Source organism: Limanda limanda, chromosome 5 (assembly GCF_963576545.1).
Source record: "Limanda limanda chromosome 5, fLimLim1.1, whole genome shotgun sequence".
Taxonomy (NCBI): domain Eukaryota; kingdom Metazoa; phylum Chordata; class Actinopteri; order Pleuronectiformes; family Pleuronectidae; genus Limanda; species Limanda limanda.
The window spans coordinates 18,617,812-18,635,291 of NC_083640.1; the positions used below are offsets into that span (position 1 = coordinate 18,617,812).

The 17,480-nt window shown below is 41.9% G+C and overlaps 1 protein-coding gene across 1 annotated transcript; it reads left to right on the forward strand.

The window, feature by feature from the left end:
- Positions 1 to 1,431: 1,431 nt before the first annotated feature.
- ercc6l2 (excision repair cross-complementation group 6-like 2) lies at positions 1,432 to 15,446 on the forward strand. The gene is made up of 20 exons (XM_061071585.1): positions 1,432 to 1,529; positions 2,664 to 3,106; positions 3,195 to 3,311; positions 3,455 to 3,648; positions 3,726 to 3,819; positions 4,019 to 4,086; positions 4,227 to 4,434; positions 4,551 to 4,691; positions 5,101 to 5,217; positions 5,320 to 5,439; positions 5,524 to 5,595; positions 6,110 to 6,255; positions 6,394 to 6,489; positions 6,580 to 6,679; positions 7,073 to 7,225; positions 8,062 to 8,145; positions 10,488 to 11,517; positions 11,602 to 11,756; positions 11,949 to 12,106; positions 13,554 to 15,446. The coding sequence occupies exons 1-20, from the start codon at positions 1,502 to 1,504 to the stop codon at positions 14,842 to 14,844; spliced, it is 4,815 nt and encodes a 1,604-aa protein (XP_060927568.1). The 5' UTR covers positions 1,432 to 1,501; the 3' UTR covers positions 14,845 to 15,446.
- The last annotated feature ends 2,034 nt before the right edge of the window (positions 15,447 to 17,480 follow it).

Sequence of the window (17,480 nt, forward strand, 5' to 3'; positions counted from 1 at the left end):
ATTGGGTGTGTATGAGATGGAGAGCAATATGTAAACCGTTTGACATCAGTGTTTGGAGCTGTCTTTATGAGAACATCTGTGGCAGCTGCCCCATAAATTCCCAGTGTAGAGAATACAGGAACAAAAAGTGCCTTTTTCATATGGCAGTGTACCATGGCGAGAAGCAGAGCTTGTCATTCCTCATCTGCAGCACCACTGCCAACGTTTAGGGAAAGTCAAATCAGGGATGGAGACCTGATACAGTGTAAGTGTGTGTTTAGAAATCCGTGCAGTGTGGCAGTGGCAGGCAACTTTGACTGCTTTCAAATCAACCCTAGAAAATAGACTAACATATATATTTGGCTGTATTTCTGCAGACCACCAAGTCTCCGGTCCTTCATGTGTCCTTTACTTTCATCCTCTGTCTGGACTGATGAGTGTTATTCTCTTAACTGATGAGCGAGATCAGTTGATGTGATGATGCTGTTGCACTTCTTCTCCAAGAATATCTGAAAAGGTATATGGGTAAATTTGACTTCATGTAAGTTTGAACTCATCTCATTTTATGAATTTCACTAAAGTAAAATACTGGGATTAATGCACATGTTCACTGATATCTACATAGTTTGTAGAAACGCACAGAGTAAACAACACATTTCATTTCGTTGTTTCATTTCGTCTCATCCTACTGTCTTAAATCGGTTTCATTCATTTAATAATCAGCTTTTTCCTGACGGCTGTTTTATCTTGTTTAATGGTGATCAGCTGTTAATATTAAATATTTGTTTTTGTTTTTATTGTCTTATAATAAACGTTTTTCTTCTTTTATGTGAATCAAGTCACATTTAGCCATAGACTGCATTTAGCACATGGTGTAATTAAAATTTAAAAAAAATAATTTATTATTAGATTAGATTTGTGGTTTAAGAACTTTAGTGTTAAAAGCAGTTAATGGCTCGTTTTTTATATAATTTCATGATGAACAACTTGATACACTGAACATGTTTTGGTTTAGTTTTACTTCAGGTTTCAAGTTAATTTAGATACTAAAAAGCACTTTCTATAAAATGTTTTGACATCAAAATTTGGTCAGAAAAAAAACTACAAGTGAAATCCTAAATCCTAAATGTATTTAAAAACGTACATTACATCGTGTTGTGTTATTTATAGAGACTTTTAAACATTTAATCGACTCGGTGAAAAGTCTGGAAAGTGCGGATGTCGTTGTCTGGATGAATAAACATTCAGCCAGTTGTAGAGAAGCTGCTGATGCTGTGATGTGTCTGTGTCTGTGTGTGTGTGTGTGTGTGTTAACAGATTAATGGATGTAAACGGAGGATAAAGTATTAACGTCTCACTCAGGATCACATCACTCACATCGGTTCTGTTTATTTTCCTTTCTTAAACTGTCGCGTTTCCCTTGAATGTGGATGAGAGTTTAGCTAACAGCTAGCTAACGTGCTACAGTGAGTCTCACTCCTCAGGAAAAGGAGACGAGAGAGGAAAATTCCCATGAATCCTGATGGCTTCCTCTTCTACACATGAACAAGGTTTGTGACACCAGTCTTTAGTTAGTGACGATGTTTAAAGCCTCAGAAGCCAGTTCACATCACATGTCACCACCATGTTTACCTTCTTTCCAGTGACACATGCTGAGAAGTGACGATATGTATTTTATCTGAGGGACAAGTTACTACAATGGATGGAATAAACTGTTGCATCATGGGAATATAATGGAAGCTAGATGTATGTTTTCTTTAAGGATTAGTGGAGGTTTGCTCTCCATTGTATTTTAAACAAGATCAAATTTCCTCTTATCTTGTCTTAGTTACAGATTGTCACTCTCTCTGACACACAGCAACAGTTGACATTATTTTTGATGAGCGAAGAAGCTCAGCAGTTATTAGATAATTGGCAGGAAATTAACAATCAATAATCAGTCATGTCTTTCCTTCAAACTTTTAAAGATGTGTCTCTCAAATGGGGCGATTCTCTTCTTTTCTTTATTTATTAAACAAGGACAATTCACAAAAAAGTTAATCTCAAAATGAGAAGAGATGATTCAATGCCAGATTTAGCAATCAGCTTATTTCCAACTGCAGTCCGTGGGCAGGTACACACACCAAATACAAAAACATGAGTTTACATACAACACCATCGAAGTCTCTATCACACAAACAGTTATATAGACAAATCCAAGAGTTCACATCTAAGTATACGAGCACATTCACTCAATATATATTGGAAAAATTGCAATTCATCACAATAACAATTTTGAAATCATTGTCAGATTAATGTTGACATGACTGGCTGCTCAAAATCCGTTTTCTTTACACCACGGGAGAAAGAGCAAAAGTCAAGTTTTAAGCTCAGCTGGAAGTATGTTCCAATGTTTGATGGCCGTAAATGAGAAAGATGATTCGATGCTTTATCAGAGTGTGATTATAAACTGGACATCTTTTGGACTGTTGGTTGGACAAACATCACATTTGAAGAAGTCATCTGAGTCCATGGGAAATTGTAATAGACATTTTTTTTTACCATTTACCGTCATTCAAAATTGAAAATGATTACTATCAATATTCAAAATAATAATTTGTTGCCTAGAGTGAGGTATATTCTTAAGAAATTGTTCACTGCAAAGCACAGTAAATTAACAATATCAACATAATTCATGTTCACAGCAAGGTGGCGTGAAGGTGACACTTGTCTGGCTCCGAACCCAAAGGACGACACTATTCAGGAAGCGACCATCCAGAGACTGACCTCCACCTTTCATAGTAATGACACAGCGCGGGTGATATTTTCCGACCATAATAAAGATGCAGAGAAGGAGGAAGAAGAAGAGGAGGAGGAGGAGGGGGAAGCCATACCCGTCTCAAAACTCACAAGACCCGACTTAAGTGAATTCACTCAGGAGAAACCATTGTTTCCCAGCATTGTCACAGAACCCAGGCTTTGTGTTCCGTTAGAGCTCAGTAATGTTGATGGAGACAGAGTCCCTTACACCATCAACAGATACCTGAGGGATTACCAGAGGGAGGGTATCAGATTCATTTACAACAGCTACATCCGCTCCACAGGATGTATCCTGGGGGACGACATGGGCCTCGGAAAAACTGTGCAGGTAAGAAGTATTTAAACTGCAAAAGTAATTGCAGAAAATTTGTTTCAAAAGTCTGCATTTCTTCTTCAATTATATCTTCATCCCTTAGGTTATTGGGTTTCTTGCTGCTCTGCTGCACAAAACTGGCACATGGGAGGACACGAAGAAGAACAGACCTCAGTTTCTGCAGAGTCAGATCCCATCCAAGCAGAGTAAACCAAACAAAGTGGGTACTGACATATGTTGCGTACATCAAGAAATGTCATGAATCACAACATAATAATCTTGTTGGGTGAATTAAAACACATCTTTGTGTATTTACATTGATTTGTCATGAGCATGATTTTCTGTTGTTATAATCTGGTCTAGTTGTTCCTCATTGTGGCCCCGCTGTCGGTGCTCTATAACTGGAAGGACGAGCTGGAAGCATGGGGTCATTTCCAGTGTGTGGTGGTGCACGGGCTGAGGAAAGAGGAGGAACTGGCTCGCATTAGGAGGGGACGCATTGAAATTGCTCTCACCACATATGAGACTCTGCGCCTCAGTCTGGATCAGTTTAATAAGTAAGAACCATTTATTTTAAATGACACATTTTCTGACAAGACTAAAAAGAGTAAGACTATACCTCTGCCCTTTGCAGCATTGACTGGTCGGCTGTGGTTGTGGATGAGGCCCACAAGATAAAGAATCCAAAGTCTCAAATCACTCAGGCCATGAAGGAGATGAAATGTAAGGTATGTGTGTTTTTTGTCATTATTCGGGTATGAAACCGTTAATAAATAGAGTCTATTTACTGAAGGTGGAGAGCGCAGAAGGCCTTTGTCTGTAAGAATTCCATCACCAGCGTAATAAATACATGCTCAATAAACCATAGGATTCATTTAGCTATTGGACCAAACTTTCAATGGTGATTTGCTTTAATATTCCCATCAGGTCAGAATTGGTCTCACTGGCACCATCTTACAGAACAACCTTGAGGAGCTGTGGTGTGTCATGGACTGGTATTTACATAGACTTTTATATGACAACACATTTTCATAATTTTCTTTCCTGTATTATGTCATTGTCATTTCAATGTACAACTTGTTGCTAGGCATACTTCAGATTAGCTTTTATACTATGTGTATTGTATTCCGTTTAGGGCCATACCTGGTTGTCTTGGCATCTTAGGACATTTCAAGAACAAGTTTTCAGATCCGATCGAGCGAGGCCAGAGGCACAGCGCAACCAAGCGTGTCCTCGCAACTGGGAGGAAGACCGTAAGAGCACTGGTGAGGAGGATATCTCATTGGTTCCTCAGGAGGACAAAATCTCTCATCAAAGAACAGCTACCTAAGAAGAATGACAGGGTAAGATTGTTTTAGTTAAACCAGACCTTATCATGTTAACGCCGTCGACAACGTTCTTGTCTATGGTGTCTCAAAGCCTCTCTTTAAAAAGGGTTTGTGCTGTGTTGTGTTCCCAGGTGGTTTATTGCTCTCTGACAGACTTTCAGCAAACCGTGTATCAGACGGTGCTGGATACTGAAGATGTCACGCTTATTTTGAGGTCTTCAGAGAAATGTGACTGTCAGAGTGGACGCACCCGCAGAAGATGCTGCTATGCGGTGAGCTCTCTCCTTTTAATTTCATGCAGTGGGTCATGAAATGTTCTCGATGAAAAGGGTTGAGAGTTTGTGTACAGATTCCCGTTTGAGTTCCAGTGGATGTGTTTGACACGTTTTGAGTTTTTTTCCCACTTTAAATGATCAAATCAAGTTTACTCACTTGCAAGTAGAAACCTCTAGCTGTGTAGATCATTTATTTTTTGTCTGTTAAGGTATTGAAGTACAGTGTGAAAATGTTTTGTTTTTGTAAAGTGAAGATATAAAGCATATTAACCCTCTTTAACATGCCATTGATTGATGGATCCTCTACATACAGGGAGAAATCCTTCATCTTTTGAATAAACCTCAAATGTATGCGGTTGAAAAAAAAACATGGACTGACCTCATAACAATTTTTTTACTGTTGCAGAAAAACTCTGAAGGTGTCCCACTGAAGAATCTCTACTTTACTTACATGGCCATATTGAGGAAGGTTGCCAACCATGTAGCGCTGCTTCAGTCCACTGCAGGAACCAGTAAGAAACAGGTACAAACACCTCTGATTTAGTTTACTAGCTAATGATGGTTATCTCCAGACTCCATGAGTTCATACACATTTTGTTTCTCTAACGCAGCTAATTTCTTGCAGGAAGAATATTTGAGTGCAATCTGTCAGAAGGTTTTCCAAAAGTTTCCAGACTTTGTGCAAAGATGCAAGGATGAATCATTTGAGGCGTTGTCGGACCCGATGTACAGTGGAAAAATGAAGGTACGACTTAGGGGCAAAGGCTAAAATCACTTGCTCACTATGGGATGTTTCAGCTTTAAGACGACACATCTGTATTTCTTTCAGGTTTTGCAGAAGCTGCTCAAATATCATCAGCAAAGGAGAGATAAAGTTCTTCTCTTCTCTCTCTCAACTAAGGTGAGGGCTGTGTTCTTGTGGCTGCCCTTTGTGTATTTAAATCATTGAGATATACGTTTTTTTGTGTGATACGCTGTGTGAGAGTTGGATGAGCAGCAGGCTGAGATGTGAGATTTCATATAATTCACCAAAGAACAGACAAAAACAATGAACACAAAAAAATAGGAGCAGCATACATTGTTTTCTCATGACAAAGATCTAAAGGTAAGGATTTTAATTTTATAAGTCAGGGAAAAGAGTTTTAATTATAGTAAGACTGTGTTGTTTATTGGTTGCTGTCACCCGAGACAGTATTATAACATAGGTCATATTTTCATATCCATACAGGGCGAGGCTCAGTGTTACCCCTATATTATATGTATAAATATACAATCAGGGGAAATTACTTTTACATCTGTTTGTTAGTCTAGCGTCTACATTTTCGCTCCCATACAAGAACATTCATTCAGTAGATATAAAGGTTCACATTGTCTGCTTTACTCATCGATTCATGTGCTTCTTTTGAACCTGTCAGCTGTTGGATATCCTTGAGACCTACTGCATGGCAGAGGGGCTGGACTACAGCCGACTGGACGGAAGCACCAAGCCTAAAGAGAGACTTCAGATTGTCAAAGAATTCAACAGCTCGTCTAACATCAACGTCTGCCTGGTCTCCACCATGTTAGTGCCACAGTAAATGTTTGATCGATGTCGGTTAAACTCATTTTTATTTCAACAAATGTTTTTTTCTTTTCATTAGTGTTTATTTTAAACCATCAAATCCTTTAATATACTGATAATTGCCTGTTTCTCTATCAGGGCCGGTGGTCTTGGCCTTAATTTTGTAGGGGCCAATGTCGTAGTTCTATTCGACCCCACCTGGAACCCAGCAAATGACCTTCAGGCTATTGACAGGTGGGCTATGGTCCACATCTTAACAAAGAATTACAATTTTACACTGTATTTCAGTTCCAGATGTCTCATGTCTTATGTGTTTGTCCTCAGGGCGTATCGTATTGGCCAGTGCAGGGACGTGACTGTTTTCAGGCTGATCTCCTTGGGCACCGTAGAGGAGATTATCTACCTCAGACAAGTTTACAAACAGGTACAACATAATAATGAACACACAATCATAATGTCAGCAAGACACATTCCTAGATCATTTCAGTTTCACATGTATGTACTGTACATATTAACAAAGAATAGGACTTACTCTGATGCAGAGATAATCTGATCTACTACCTCTGAGATGGCAAATGCCGCATTCATTTGTATATGGAAAATAAAGGAGGAGCTCAGGACGGTTGTCTTGAATGCGAAAATTGTTCTTTGTTATATCTATTACATTTATTTACAATATACAGATCTTCAATTTCTGCCACATGTATGTGGCATTTTACAAATCTATTACACAAGATTATTTTTATTTTCCACATAAATGTTCATTGTCCTAGGTTGATACAACTGTATTTCCATGCATCCCCCATGTTCTCTTCAGCAATTGCAGTCCTCAGTTGTTGGCAAGGAGAGCTCCAGGCGGTATTTCGAGGCAGTGCAGGGGCATGACGTCCATAGGGGGGAGCTGTTTGGGATCAAAAACCTCTTCAGGCTTCAGACCCAAGGGACGTGTCTCACCCGCAAGATACTGGAGGTTAGATAGCTCCCCAAGCCTTTTACTGTTTGATCGATGATGTGTGCCACTGGAGCATTCTGCCTCAACTCACCTCATCCCATCGACTCGTATTCCCTGTCACACTACAAGGTCTCACAAAGCCGTCATACCACTTAGGTTATGCTTATATTTGAGTTACTTGTAGGGTCATTGGCACAAGAGTAGTAATAGGAGCCCTAAAGTTGAGGGTTTGTTGTAAATGTGACACCTATATTTATGTCCTCCGAACATCAAGACTGACACACCCAACTATTAGAATGGTAACAAAAGTCAGGTTCAAACTTGACGTTGTTCGTATGTGTTTCCCCTGCTCCGTCACTTTGGAGAGCTAGCAAGCTAATACGTGAACATGCAGATTTGTTTCCGTTGTATAAAGTCCACAAACAGCATAATACTTTTTGTTTTTAGTATCTTAGCCATCTGAATCTGTAATAATATAAACACAAATACTGCTTCTCAGATGATTTGCCGACGGGAGGATGGCTTGTCACGCGAGTGTCCTCCATTTTCGTACCAAACAACGTTGGGTTGCTAGCTTGATGGGTCAATAGGTTATGGCATAAGTCAAGCTGATTGGGAGGTTTTAGAGTGCCCCCTGCTGGATCTTGAGGCAAACTACTTTGAAAAGTCTGTTGCGCGTGAAAACCTAAATATGTAAAATTCAGAAAATGTCATCATAGTTTGAATATTAACTTATTCCCCCCGTTCAAATAAATGTTAAAATTCAAATAAAAAGTCACAGCCCCGACTAAAGTCAATAAACTGATGCTCCACAATGAAACATTAATGTTTGAATGACTGTGCGTCTCTTTCAGCGAGAAGGACAAGTGGAGGCTGGAGTAATGACCACCAGCACACACACAGGCGAAGAGAAGGAGGAGGGCAGGAAAGGAGTTGGCGTGAGTAACTCTGCCATTCTCCCAAGACTTAGGGCACTCATCTTTCCCAAGCAGCCCACTCACCCTCCTGTTCCCACTTGGAAACGGGGATACCTCAAACGGGGATCTTCCTGTCTTGTCAGTAGGGTTGCAAAATTCCGGGAATATGCAAAGTTGGAAACTTTCCATGGGAATATACGGGAATTAACAGGAACAAACGGGAATATACAGGAATTAACGGGAATAAACTGGAAATGTTGTGGGTAATTTATACTAACTGTATTTACCTTGTCATAGACAGACATAAATATAAACATTTTGTTTTGTCATAGGCTGATTTGAGCCCTGAGGAAACTTTGGGCACTTGACTATATGCTTCTGCATCGTTGTGTCATTCTTAACATAGGTCTTTGCACAGTATTTGCAAATGTACACAGCCTTTCCTTCTACATTGTTTAGGGTGAAATGTCTCCACACATCAGATAGTGCAAGTGGCATTGTTCTGTAGAATAAGATGAGAAAAAAGTTTGTAAAAAAACACTAATGCAATGCCAGAGATATAAATAGTTAGCCAAACAATTGGAATCGTCTGTGAAAATATTTTACAGTTGATGGATAAATCAATGGAAATAGGCTAGATGAACAGATGAACAATCCTCAATCAGCATGCTAATATATTTTCCCGAGTAATATCATCGAAACTTACCTGACTAGTCTTGCACACTACAGCAGGTCTCAATAGCCCTGCTGTAGTGTGCAGGATGCTGGGAATTATCTGTGCATGTGATGGAAGAATGCACAGTGGAGGGTTGAAACTTAACATGCAGCGTGTGCTGCATTCCATACATCTTTAAAATAGAGTTTGAATGATGTTTTTATTGCTCAGCGTTTAATTTGCGCATCTTTTTTTTTTTTCAAAATTCCCGAGCTACACTTCCCATGGAAAGTTTCCGGAAAGTTTCCAGAAATTTACTGGAAAGTTTCCGCCCCTTTGCAACCCTACTTGTCAGTCAACCAACCCACAAAGAGAAACAGCAGGTCACCCTCTGAGGGAATTAGATGAATTATGTTACTTTCAAAAGAAAGAACAAGGTGAAAGTGATTTCTAATGTCTGTCTTGTCAGTATCATGTAGTCACAGCACTGTGGGCTTGTCAGATGGCTGTAAAATAGTTTGTAGTTTCCTTACAGCGGCTGTGGTTAGCTGGAGTTCAGGCAGTTAGCATAGTTTTGTGTGGTTGAAAAAAAGGAGAGAGGGATCAATGTAAATCTCAGACCACCCCTGCTCGGTATGTTTCAACACTGCAGTTATGTTTTTCGGCAAATATACTGCTTTTTCACAGTAATTTTAGACAATTTATTATTATATTTTCAACAGATTTGTCACATTATTACAGTTTCATAACTACCCAGAAGTGGTGTATTTGCCTAAACAACATCTGTTCACTGTAAGTGTGTAAAGCTCTCAGGACAGTCATATTTAAATATTGATTATTTAAAATGCACTTTCCAGTTTAGTAGATTTACAATTTAAAGCCTTGGCTAACAGCAAATATTTTCACACTCATTCCCATTCTTTGTATTGTTTTGAATCTGGAGGATCAGGTTCTCTTTGTCTGCCTCTCGCTTTGTCGATGATGCTGTGTGAGAAACAGCTGCACGTAATTACTTGCTTGTCCTAATGGACGGGGCAGACCACACTGAATTCTATCAGCTCCTTTCGGCTATTTGTTTACACAGTGATACCCCGCATCACCCTGTTCCCAGCCAGGCCTGTGCTGAGCAGAGCACTGCCCTTACCGGACTGCCTCTCTACTCCACTCAGGCCATTCAGATTCTTGCTAAAAATGCAGAATACACTGGGGTGACTTAACATATACAAAAAGAGGCTCTGGGAGTGTAAGCACACCCACTCACAACACACACACACTCGCACACATGCTGCAGTATTTTGGAAAAGTCATATAGTTGGTAACTTTTGTGAAATTAGAATCACAGTTGGTGGCTTTTCCCATAAAAAGCTTGTTCGTATGACTTCAGGAAATGTTATGACCCCTTTGTTTTCTTCATACAGTATTACATCATGATGGAGGGCATGTGTCGTGCTGATGTTTATTAAGATTTATTGTTACCAACATCTGCTTCGCATTAGACAATGAAATGTCACATGGGTTGGTCCACTGAAAGACGGCATAAACAAGGAAAGTAAAGAATTTGTAGCCTTCTGGTGCCATTTTTTGTCTCAGTCTGTCTCCTGCAGTCCATATAGAGTTTCTTGTTCTCTTACAGCCCACCCTGTACCACTTGTGAAGCCAATCTGCACCCACTTTTCTTAAGCTGTTTGTTTCGACTCTTTTATTCAAGGAAACTGGAGATCATCTGCCTACGGAGGGCCCTTTACCGAATGACAAACCAGTCAAGGAGAACACAGATGCTTCAAACATTCCCAGAGGGGTGCTGGACTTTAGCAGTGGGAGTGAAGAGGACGAGGATGAGCACAGGTTTAAGAGGAAGGCCTCAAACCCCAGTGGAGTGGATGGCAACAGAAGCGGAAATGCTACCGCTGGCCCTGGTCAAATGAATCTCAGCCAGTACGGTTTCTCCAGACTCCTCGAAAGGGTCAAAGGACGACCAGAGTCAGGGGAAGGTAGTTCAGGTTCTGAAGGAAGCCTCTCTGACACAGACGCTGGGGATCATGGGGAATTAGGAAAGCATGAGTCTACCTCCTCTGGCAAGAGCTCCTCTTCAGGGAGTGGTGCAGTCTGTCTCCCAAAATCAGGAACAAAAACCTGGGACATCTCCAGTGATTCAGACAAGAACAGAAGGGATGGTGCTGGGAGGAGAGAGGAGAGGGTTTCTCTCTTGAAAGAGAGTGATGATGCTGTAAAAAAGAAACAAGGGATGAAAGGGTGGACAAATAAGAAAGTTGCAGTAGATTGGGAGAGTGATAAATCATCCTCACCAGACAGAAAGGCCAGCAAGCTTAAAACTACAGCTCCCAGAGTGCACTGTATTAAGGGTTACTCTGATGAATCTGAGGACTTGGACCTAGAGGAAAGCAGAGGGCCTAAGAAAGATGCTTCAAATTCACACAGCAGAGGTCATGAAAGAGAGAAGAGAACTGACTGTAACAGAAAGAGGCAAATGACTAGTGCAAGAAACAAGGCAAGAGCCAAATACACAGACTTCATAGAGACCTACACATCTTCAGAGGATGAACACACTCCTGTTAAGAAGGGGAGGCCGACAGGAAGTCACTTCACGTCTCTGCAGGCGCAGCGACATAGAGCTGACGTGGTTAAAGACGGGCGAAGAGCTGGAACAACAGAGACGAGGAGAAGTCAGACATCTAGAGAATCCAAAGGAAGAGACGGATCCATCGATAGTGTGCTCGGTCAGTTTAAATATCTACATTAGTATGCACATTGCTATTAACAATGTTGATTTCAAAATTAATGTTTTATATCTCTGTCAAAAGGAGGTGTACAGGAGGTTGTGTACACCCACTCCAACCAGCGTGTGGTGGGTGGGAGCAAAGCAGAGGAGTTGATCAGCAGAGCCGCTGTCAGAGACGTGTTTGAACTCAAGATGTACTCCCAGCTCCTGGCCAATCAGCTTCTAGGCAGCTTGGAGGTAATACAATACGCTGCTGTAACATCTTGTTCAGTGATTATTCAGACGTAATATTGTGGTTGTATCTGCCTCAGTCCAGCACTGATGACCACTAAAAAAATCAGTTCACCCAAAGGATTTGGGTGTGAGGCAGCCTCACCCCGAGTTGGTCGCTGCTTTTAAATAGCTTCACTCTTTGTCCGATTGTACCAGGGCCTGTCAGACAGCCCCCCAGACAGTCTGCCCCCCCCTGCTGTTGTCAGGCCGGAGAAGCCCACCCCGGACCATCCAGTCACCTTCACCAGCAAGAGTGTGCACCACACCGGACACAGCACCTTCATCATCGGGGAGACTCCTCAGGCCATTCGCAGGTACTGAAGATGACATATGATGGATTTACCATGAGAAGGAAAATGAAGCATAAAACAGGTGGTAGGCATATCAAAGGGAAATGACTACAGATAAGGGAGCCGTTAAGGAAAATACGGAAATGGATGATGGGAATAAAGAAAGAAGGTGGATGAAAGAAGTCAGGGGTTGGGGTTTAAAAAAAAGTGGAGTAATGGGGAGGGATGGAAATTCCTGGCAGTGTTGGGAAGAAGGCCAAAACTCACCCAGACAGCGTGGTGAGCGCCCCCACCTGGGCCTCAGGAACTGTGTGTTTAGCGAGAGACCACCGCTGAGCTTTCCCTTCCACCTATTTCCCAGCATCATGCTGAAGATTACTCTATTATGTTCAGGCCCAACTAGTGCAGCAGTTTTTCCCTCCATAACCACAGACCTCCTGAGATTAACCAAAAATGATTGCCTGAGGACGCACACTAATTTACACACCCGCGCGCGCATGCACGCGTGCACACACACACACACACACACACCTTCTTAACAAGGATTTACATACATGTAGTACACACATAGTGTTTAAATACACATCCCTGTTCTGCTGCATCACCTCCGCTCCCTACCTTTCCAAATGCGCAGACATACACACACACACACACACACACACACACACACACACACACACACACATAAACTCGTTTGTGGCTCCAGTCTCGCTCCCCAAGGGGAAGCCTGTATCTCTGCCCACCAGGCAGTGAAAACACACTACTTATATTGATATACCCTCAATTAACCTTCTGGTTTAATGATTTAAATCCACATTTTACTGCCGTTACTTTCATTTATTGTTTTTCCAGTGAAAGCCACACATGGTTGGAGCACCATCACAATGCTGCTGCACCACCAGCGACTTTGAAGTATTTCTGTCCCCAAGACTCATTCGACAAAAACTTTTTAATGACTCGAGAAAAAAAAAACTCACACTGCACGGCTGTCTGGATATGAGCATGATTATTGGGAGACGTATTGATCTTAGTGGCTGACGGAGCCACAGAATGTCTAATGAATCCGTAGGCCTCATGGCTTTTTTAAAGATGTTTCATTAAAAATACATTACAGCATCCACACGGGCCATATTGGGCCTCACAGTAACTGCAAGTGCCAGACGGATCTCTTGTTTGACCGATAAATATCTGACGTTTTTGTTTATTTTACAGAAGAAACATTGTAGAAAATATAAGCACTCATGTCTACGTTTTAAGTGAAATTATGAATTTATATATATTTGCTGATATATCAGTATCACTCCCTCATATGAGCGTTGGCACCCAAAAATCAAAATTGGTCGGCCTCTAATGTGAGTCATGTAGATTTAAAGAAAACTAGTAGAAATATTAGAAATAAAACTTCTTGTTACCATGACATGTTTGTGCATGATTGATGATATTTTTCACTCTCACTTGTGTCTGTTTGTAGGCAGCACCTGCAGGACATGGCCGAAAAATTCAAATTTCCCTCCGTTCATCACTTTGCTGAGGAGATTCTGAGAAGAAACTCAGGCCAGAGAGTGTCCTGGCTGCGACAGCATTACACCTCACTGAACCAGCCGGACCTGGCCTGTACAGTCACAAACAACTTCCCACAGCCGGATTCAGCACAGACCTCCTCTTACGCTGCTATGTCCTCGACATCCACCAAAACAGCTCATTCAAAATCTCACACTGAGAGCAGCACCCCACAAGAGGATGTTCCAAAAGCCACAAGAAAGCCTCAAAACACCAAGAAGAAGCTGGAACACAGAACTAAGGCCGTGCCACAAAAAGGGTCTAGGATTCAACAAAATCCTGCTCCAGAACCCCACACAAACTCTAAAAACCCACAGAATGATGTTCTTCAGCCCGGGAAAAAGCCAAAGATCTCACAAAAGAATGTTCTAGAACCTCTAAGTAACGTTCCAAGCCCTGAGTCAGAGGAGCAGGAGGAGACGGCCTGCAGTGCCAGAGGACAAGGGAGGACAAAGAGGGGTAGTGTTTCCAGTTCTGGAGCTCACAGAGCTGGTGGTGGTCTTGGCGTGGATCGGGCCGGCAGCAGTGGTCTGGGGTCTGGGAAGCCTGCTGCTTTCCTGAACCACACAGACAGAGATACCCCTTCTTCTCCGGACCTCAGCCATGGCAGGTCCGCCATGTTATCCAAACCCACAGCACAGGGAAGGGAGCGAGAGAAGGAGTCGTCCTCCAGGATGAGAGGAACTTTTCAAGGACAGAGTGAAAACCCTCAGACCTCTTCCCCTCCTCCTGAACAGGCCCCTTCTACCTCAAGCAATCGCTCCTTCCTCACAGATCTCATAGGAGAGACCTCAATCCTGGATGATTTGTTTAAACCCAAAGCCAGGGGTGCACAACAGAGGAGCACCTCCAAAACTCTCTCGGGGTCAGTAAACACGAGTCTCACCACACCTTCTCCATCCAGAATCACTCTTAAAACAGATTCTGGTTCAGCAGCCTCTCTGTCCTCTCCGAATTCTTGCATACCGACTACACACCGGCTCAAGACACCAGTGCAGCCAGTAAAGAGCAGCCGCAAAGACTTCTGGGACATTTTGAACGAGGGTAACGAGGAGAGCATCAACAGGTTAACAGACCCGGCGGAGGTGCAGAGAGTCTGTGTCAACACTAACTTTTCTGCTAGAAGTAGAAACAGGTCTGAAGAAGAGCAGGAGAGGAAGAGTCTCTGGAAGACAAATGAAAAGTTTCTGTGGAAGAAATAAGACAGAAAAGACATTTTAATTTTTGCTTTCCACTTATTTTATTATTTTAAACTTCAATTTCTTTTATACCTATTTAAATGTCTCTTTTATTTACTCAATTGAAAATATCAAGTTTTCACTAGATTTCTTTCAAGTTACTGAGATAATGTTTCTTCGAATACACAGAGCGTTAATTCCTTTATGAATGTAAACTTCTGTGTATAATGAAAATATGAACTCCATCAAGGACATTATGTTCTCACCTCTGTTCATTTTGTTTTTACCTTTGTTTGTAAACCAGATTAACCACGAAACATGATGGAAAAAATGTGGTATGGGTCAGGAAGAACTCATTCAAATTTTGGTCTGGATTCAAGATTTCAAATTCACTTTGTTTAACGTTGTGAGATTGGAAGATTTTCCAACGTTTTTATCTATTTCCCAGGGAATAATTCCTGGATCTTGATGGGAATAATCTGGCATGTTTAGAGAACTGATGAGTGTGTGGAATTTGGTCAAGATTGTTTGAATTAAACACACAAACCAGGTGGATTCCTAATCTGTCATCACAAAGAAATTCATGTATACTTAAAAAAGTGGAAATGGATAAATAGGCAAAAAGATAACGGCAATAAATATATAATAAGATAATGCTGCAACTAGGGGTTATTTGTTTATCAATCAATCAAACAAGCCAACATTTCAGAGCCAAAAACTTATGTTGTCATTGGTCTAAAGTAATAAGACAAAGAAAAGCATCAGATTTTTAGGTTTGAGAAGTGTGAACCATCAGGAGTTCTTTTGAATAATGACTTAAACTAGTAGCCAGTTGACAAGATAGTTGCAGATTTATTGTCCCTTAACTTTCCGCTCCAATGTTTTATGAGAAACGTTCAGGTCTTGTCACTGCTGCACCTGATATGACGTTAAGTGGCTGATTTGACAGAGAGAACCAGCTCCATGTTGGCCATTACCGTCACTGGACACCGTGATGCCACCCCAGAACTGTCGGTGGCCCCGCGGAGGATCACTTAAAGCCTCCTTTAATGGCTGTTAAGGGCCGTCCTTGTCACTCTGAGCCCCCTACCCCCCCGTTACTGCCTCCCGCTCGCCATGAGAGCGTGCACGGTGTGTGGATGGTGTGGTTTCTCCGAGCAGTAATCTGATCTGCTGCTCGGCTGTTGCTCCTCAGAGTGGAAGCTGCTGAGCTATTAGAGGAATAACAATAAGCAGATGAAGACAGTGGAGCTGGGAGAATTTGACCACTCGTACTTTCCTTGAACCTCTCGCACTATTCGAAGATGCGTGAAGCAAACGTGAATAAGTATCTGCGTGTGCTGAACCCCACAGCTGTGTTTGGCCTCTTTCAGCTGCTGCACCGGAGCAAACAGAACCTCGAAGAGAGAAGAGAGAAGAGCGGCTCTGTGGCCCTGTTGTGTTTTTTTAGCACAAATGAGAAAGTGCTGATAGCTATCAATAAACAAGAGAAAGGACGACGTGCCTCAACAGAACAGAGCTCGGTAAATAGTAGGTGTGTGAGTGTGTGCTGAGTGGGTGGTACGCCAGCACACACACACACACACAAACACACAGTGAGGCCTCACATCTGTCACACCTGTTCAAATCCCAGACAGCGGAGAAGAAAAAGCCCTTTCTCCTATTCCCCCCAAAACCCGTCCCGCTCTACTTTTCTCTTTCTGTTTCAACCCACAACACATTTGCAGATTCCTATCTTGTCTCTCTTTTTTTGTCGTCAGCGTCTGGTTCATGTGAGATAGCAGAGAGGCGTAGGGTTTTACAGACAGCAGACCAGACTGGAGTCTGCTAATGGAGGCCGGAGAACACGGCTCAGTGGAACACAAAGCTCTCCAATCGTTAATCCTGAAGGAGAGATTCTGTCCAGGATCTGAAGTGAGACGTACAAGCTCCCTGAGTGATCAGTGACTGTCTCAAAGTTGTCAGATGATTATGTATTTAGTTTGATTTCATGCTGTGTGGTGCGATTTCTCACAACTTACAGGACCGAGGAGAAAGGCCACCAGAGAGTCGGTATATTTTCCCACTTGTCTTGTCTCCTTGTGTGAAGGGCACAGGGAGAAGTCTGTTTATATATCCTGCCTTTATAACCTGAGTGTGTGTGTGATTCTGATATAAATTAGACGGAGCATAGCGGCAGAGGCACGGCCCCCGGTCCTCAAAGTTTATTTGCAGAAGTCAGACTGTGACACCTCGTTTGATTTGATTAGTAAAAAGCTGTGAATGAGTGTTGACCCCTGCTGACTCGGGTTTCCATACATTCTCACCACAGTGCGTTGGGAAGGTCTGCGAACTGTTTGCCTTCAAGAATTAGCTCTCAGACAGATTAAATCGCTGCAAACTTAGTTTCAGATTTTAAGTATTTGTAAATATTTTGTATATCTTAAAGGAACACTATGCAGATTTTTTACTGTGATTTTTTTTACGGTACACTGACATGAAATAGGGAGAACTGTCGTGGCAATTTCAACAATAATCCCACTACCAACGAGGAAACGAGACTCAAAACTCTCTTACAGTATTGTCACACTTCAATGCTCAGCGCATGGTGCACACCACAGGGTTTAGTTGTAGTAATGCACCCAGATAGATACAGTTCACGGTCTTTTATACATTTTGGC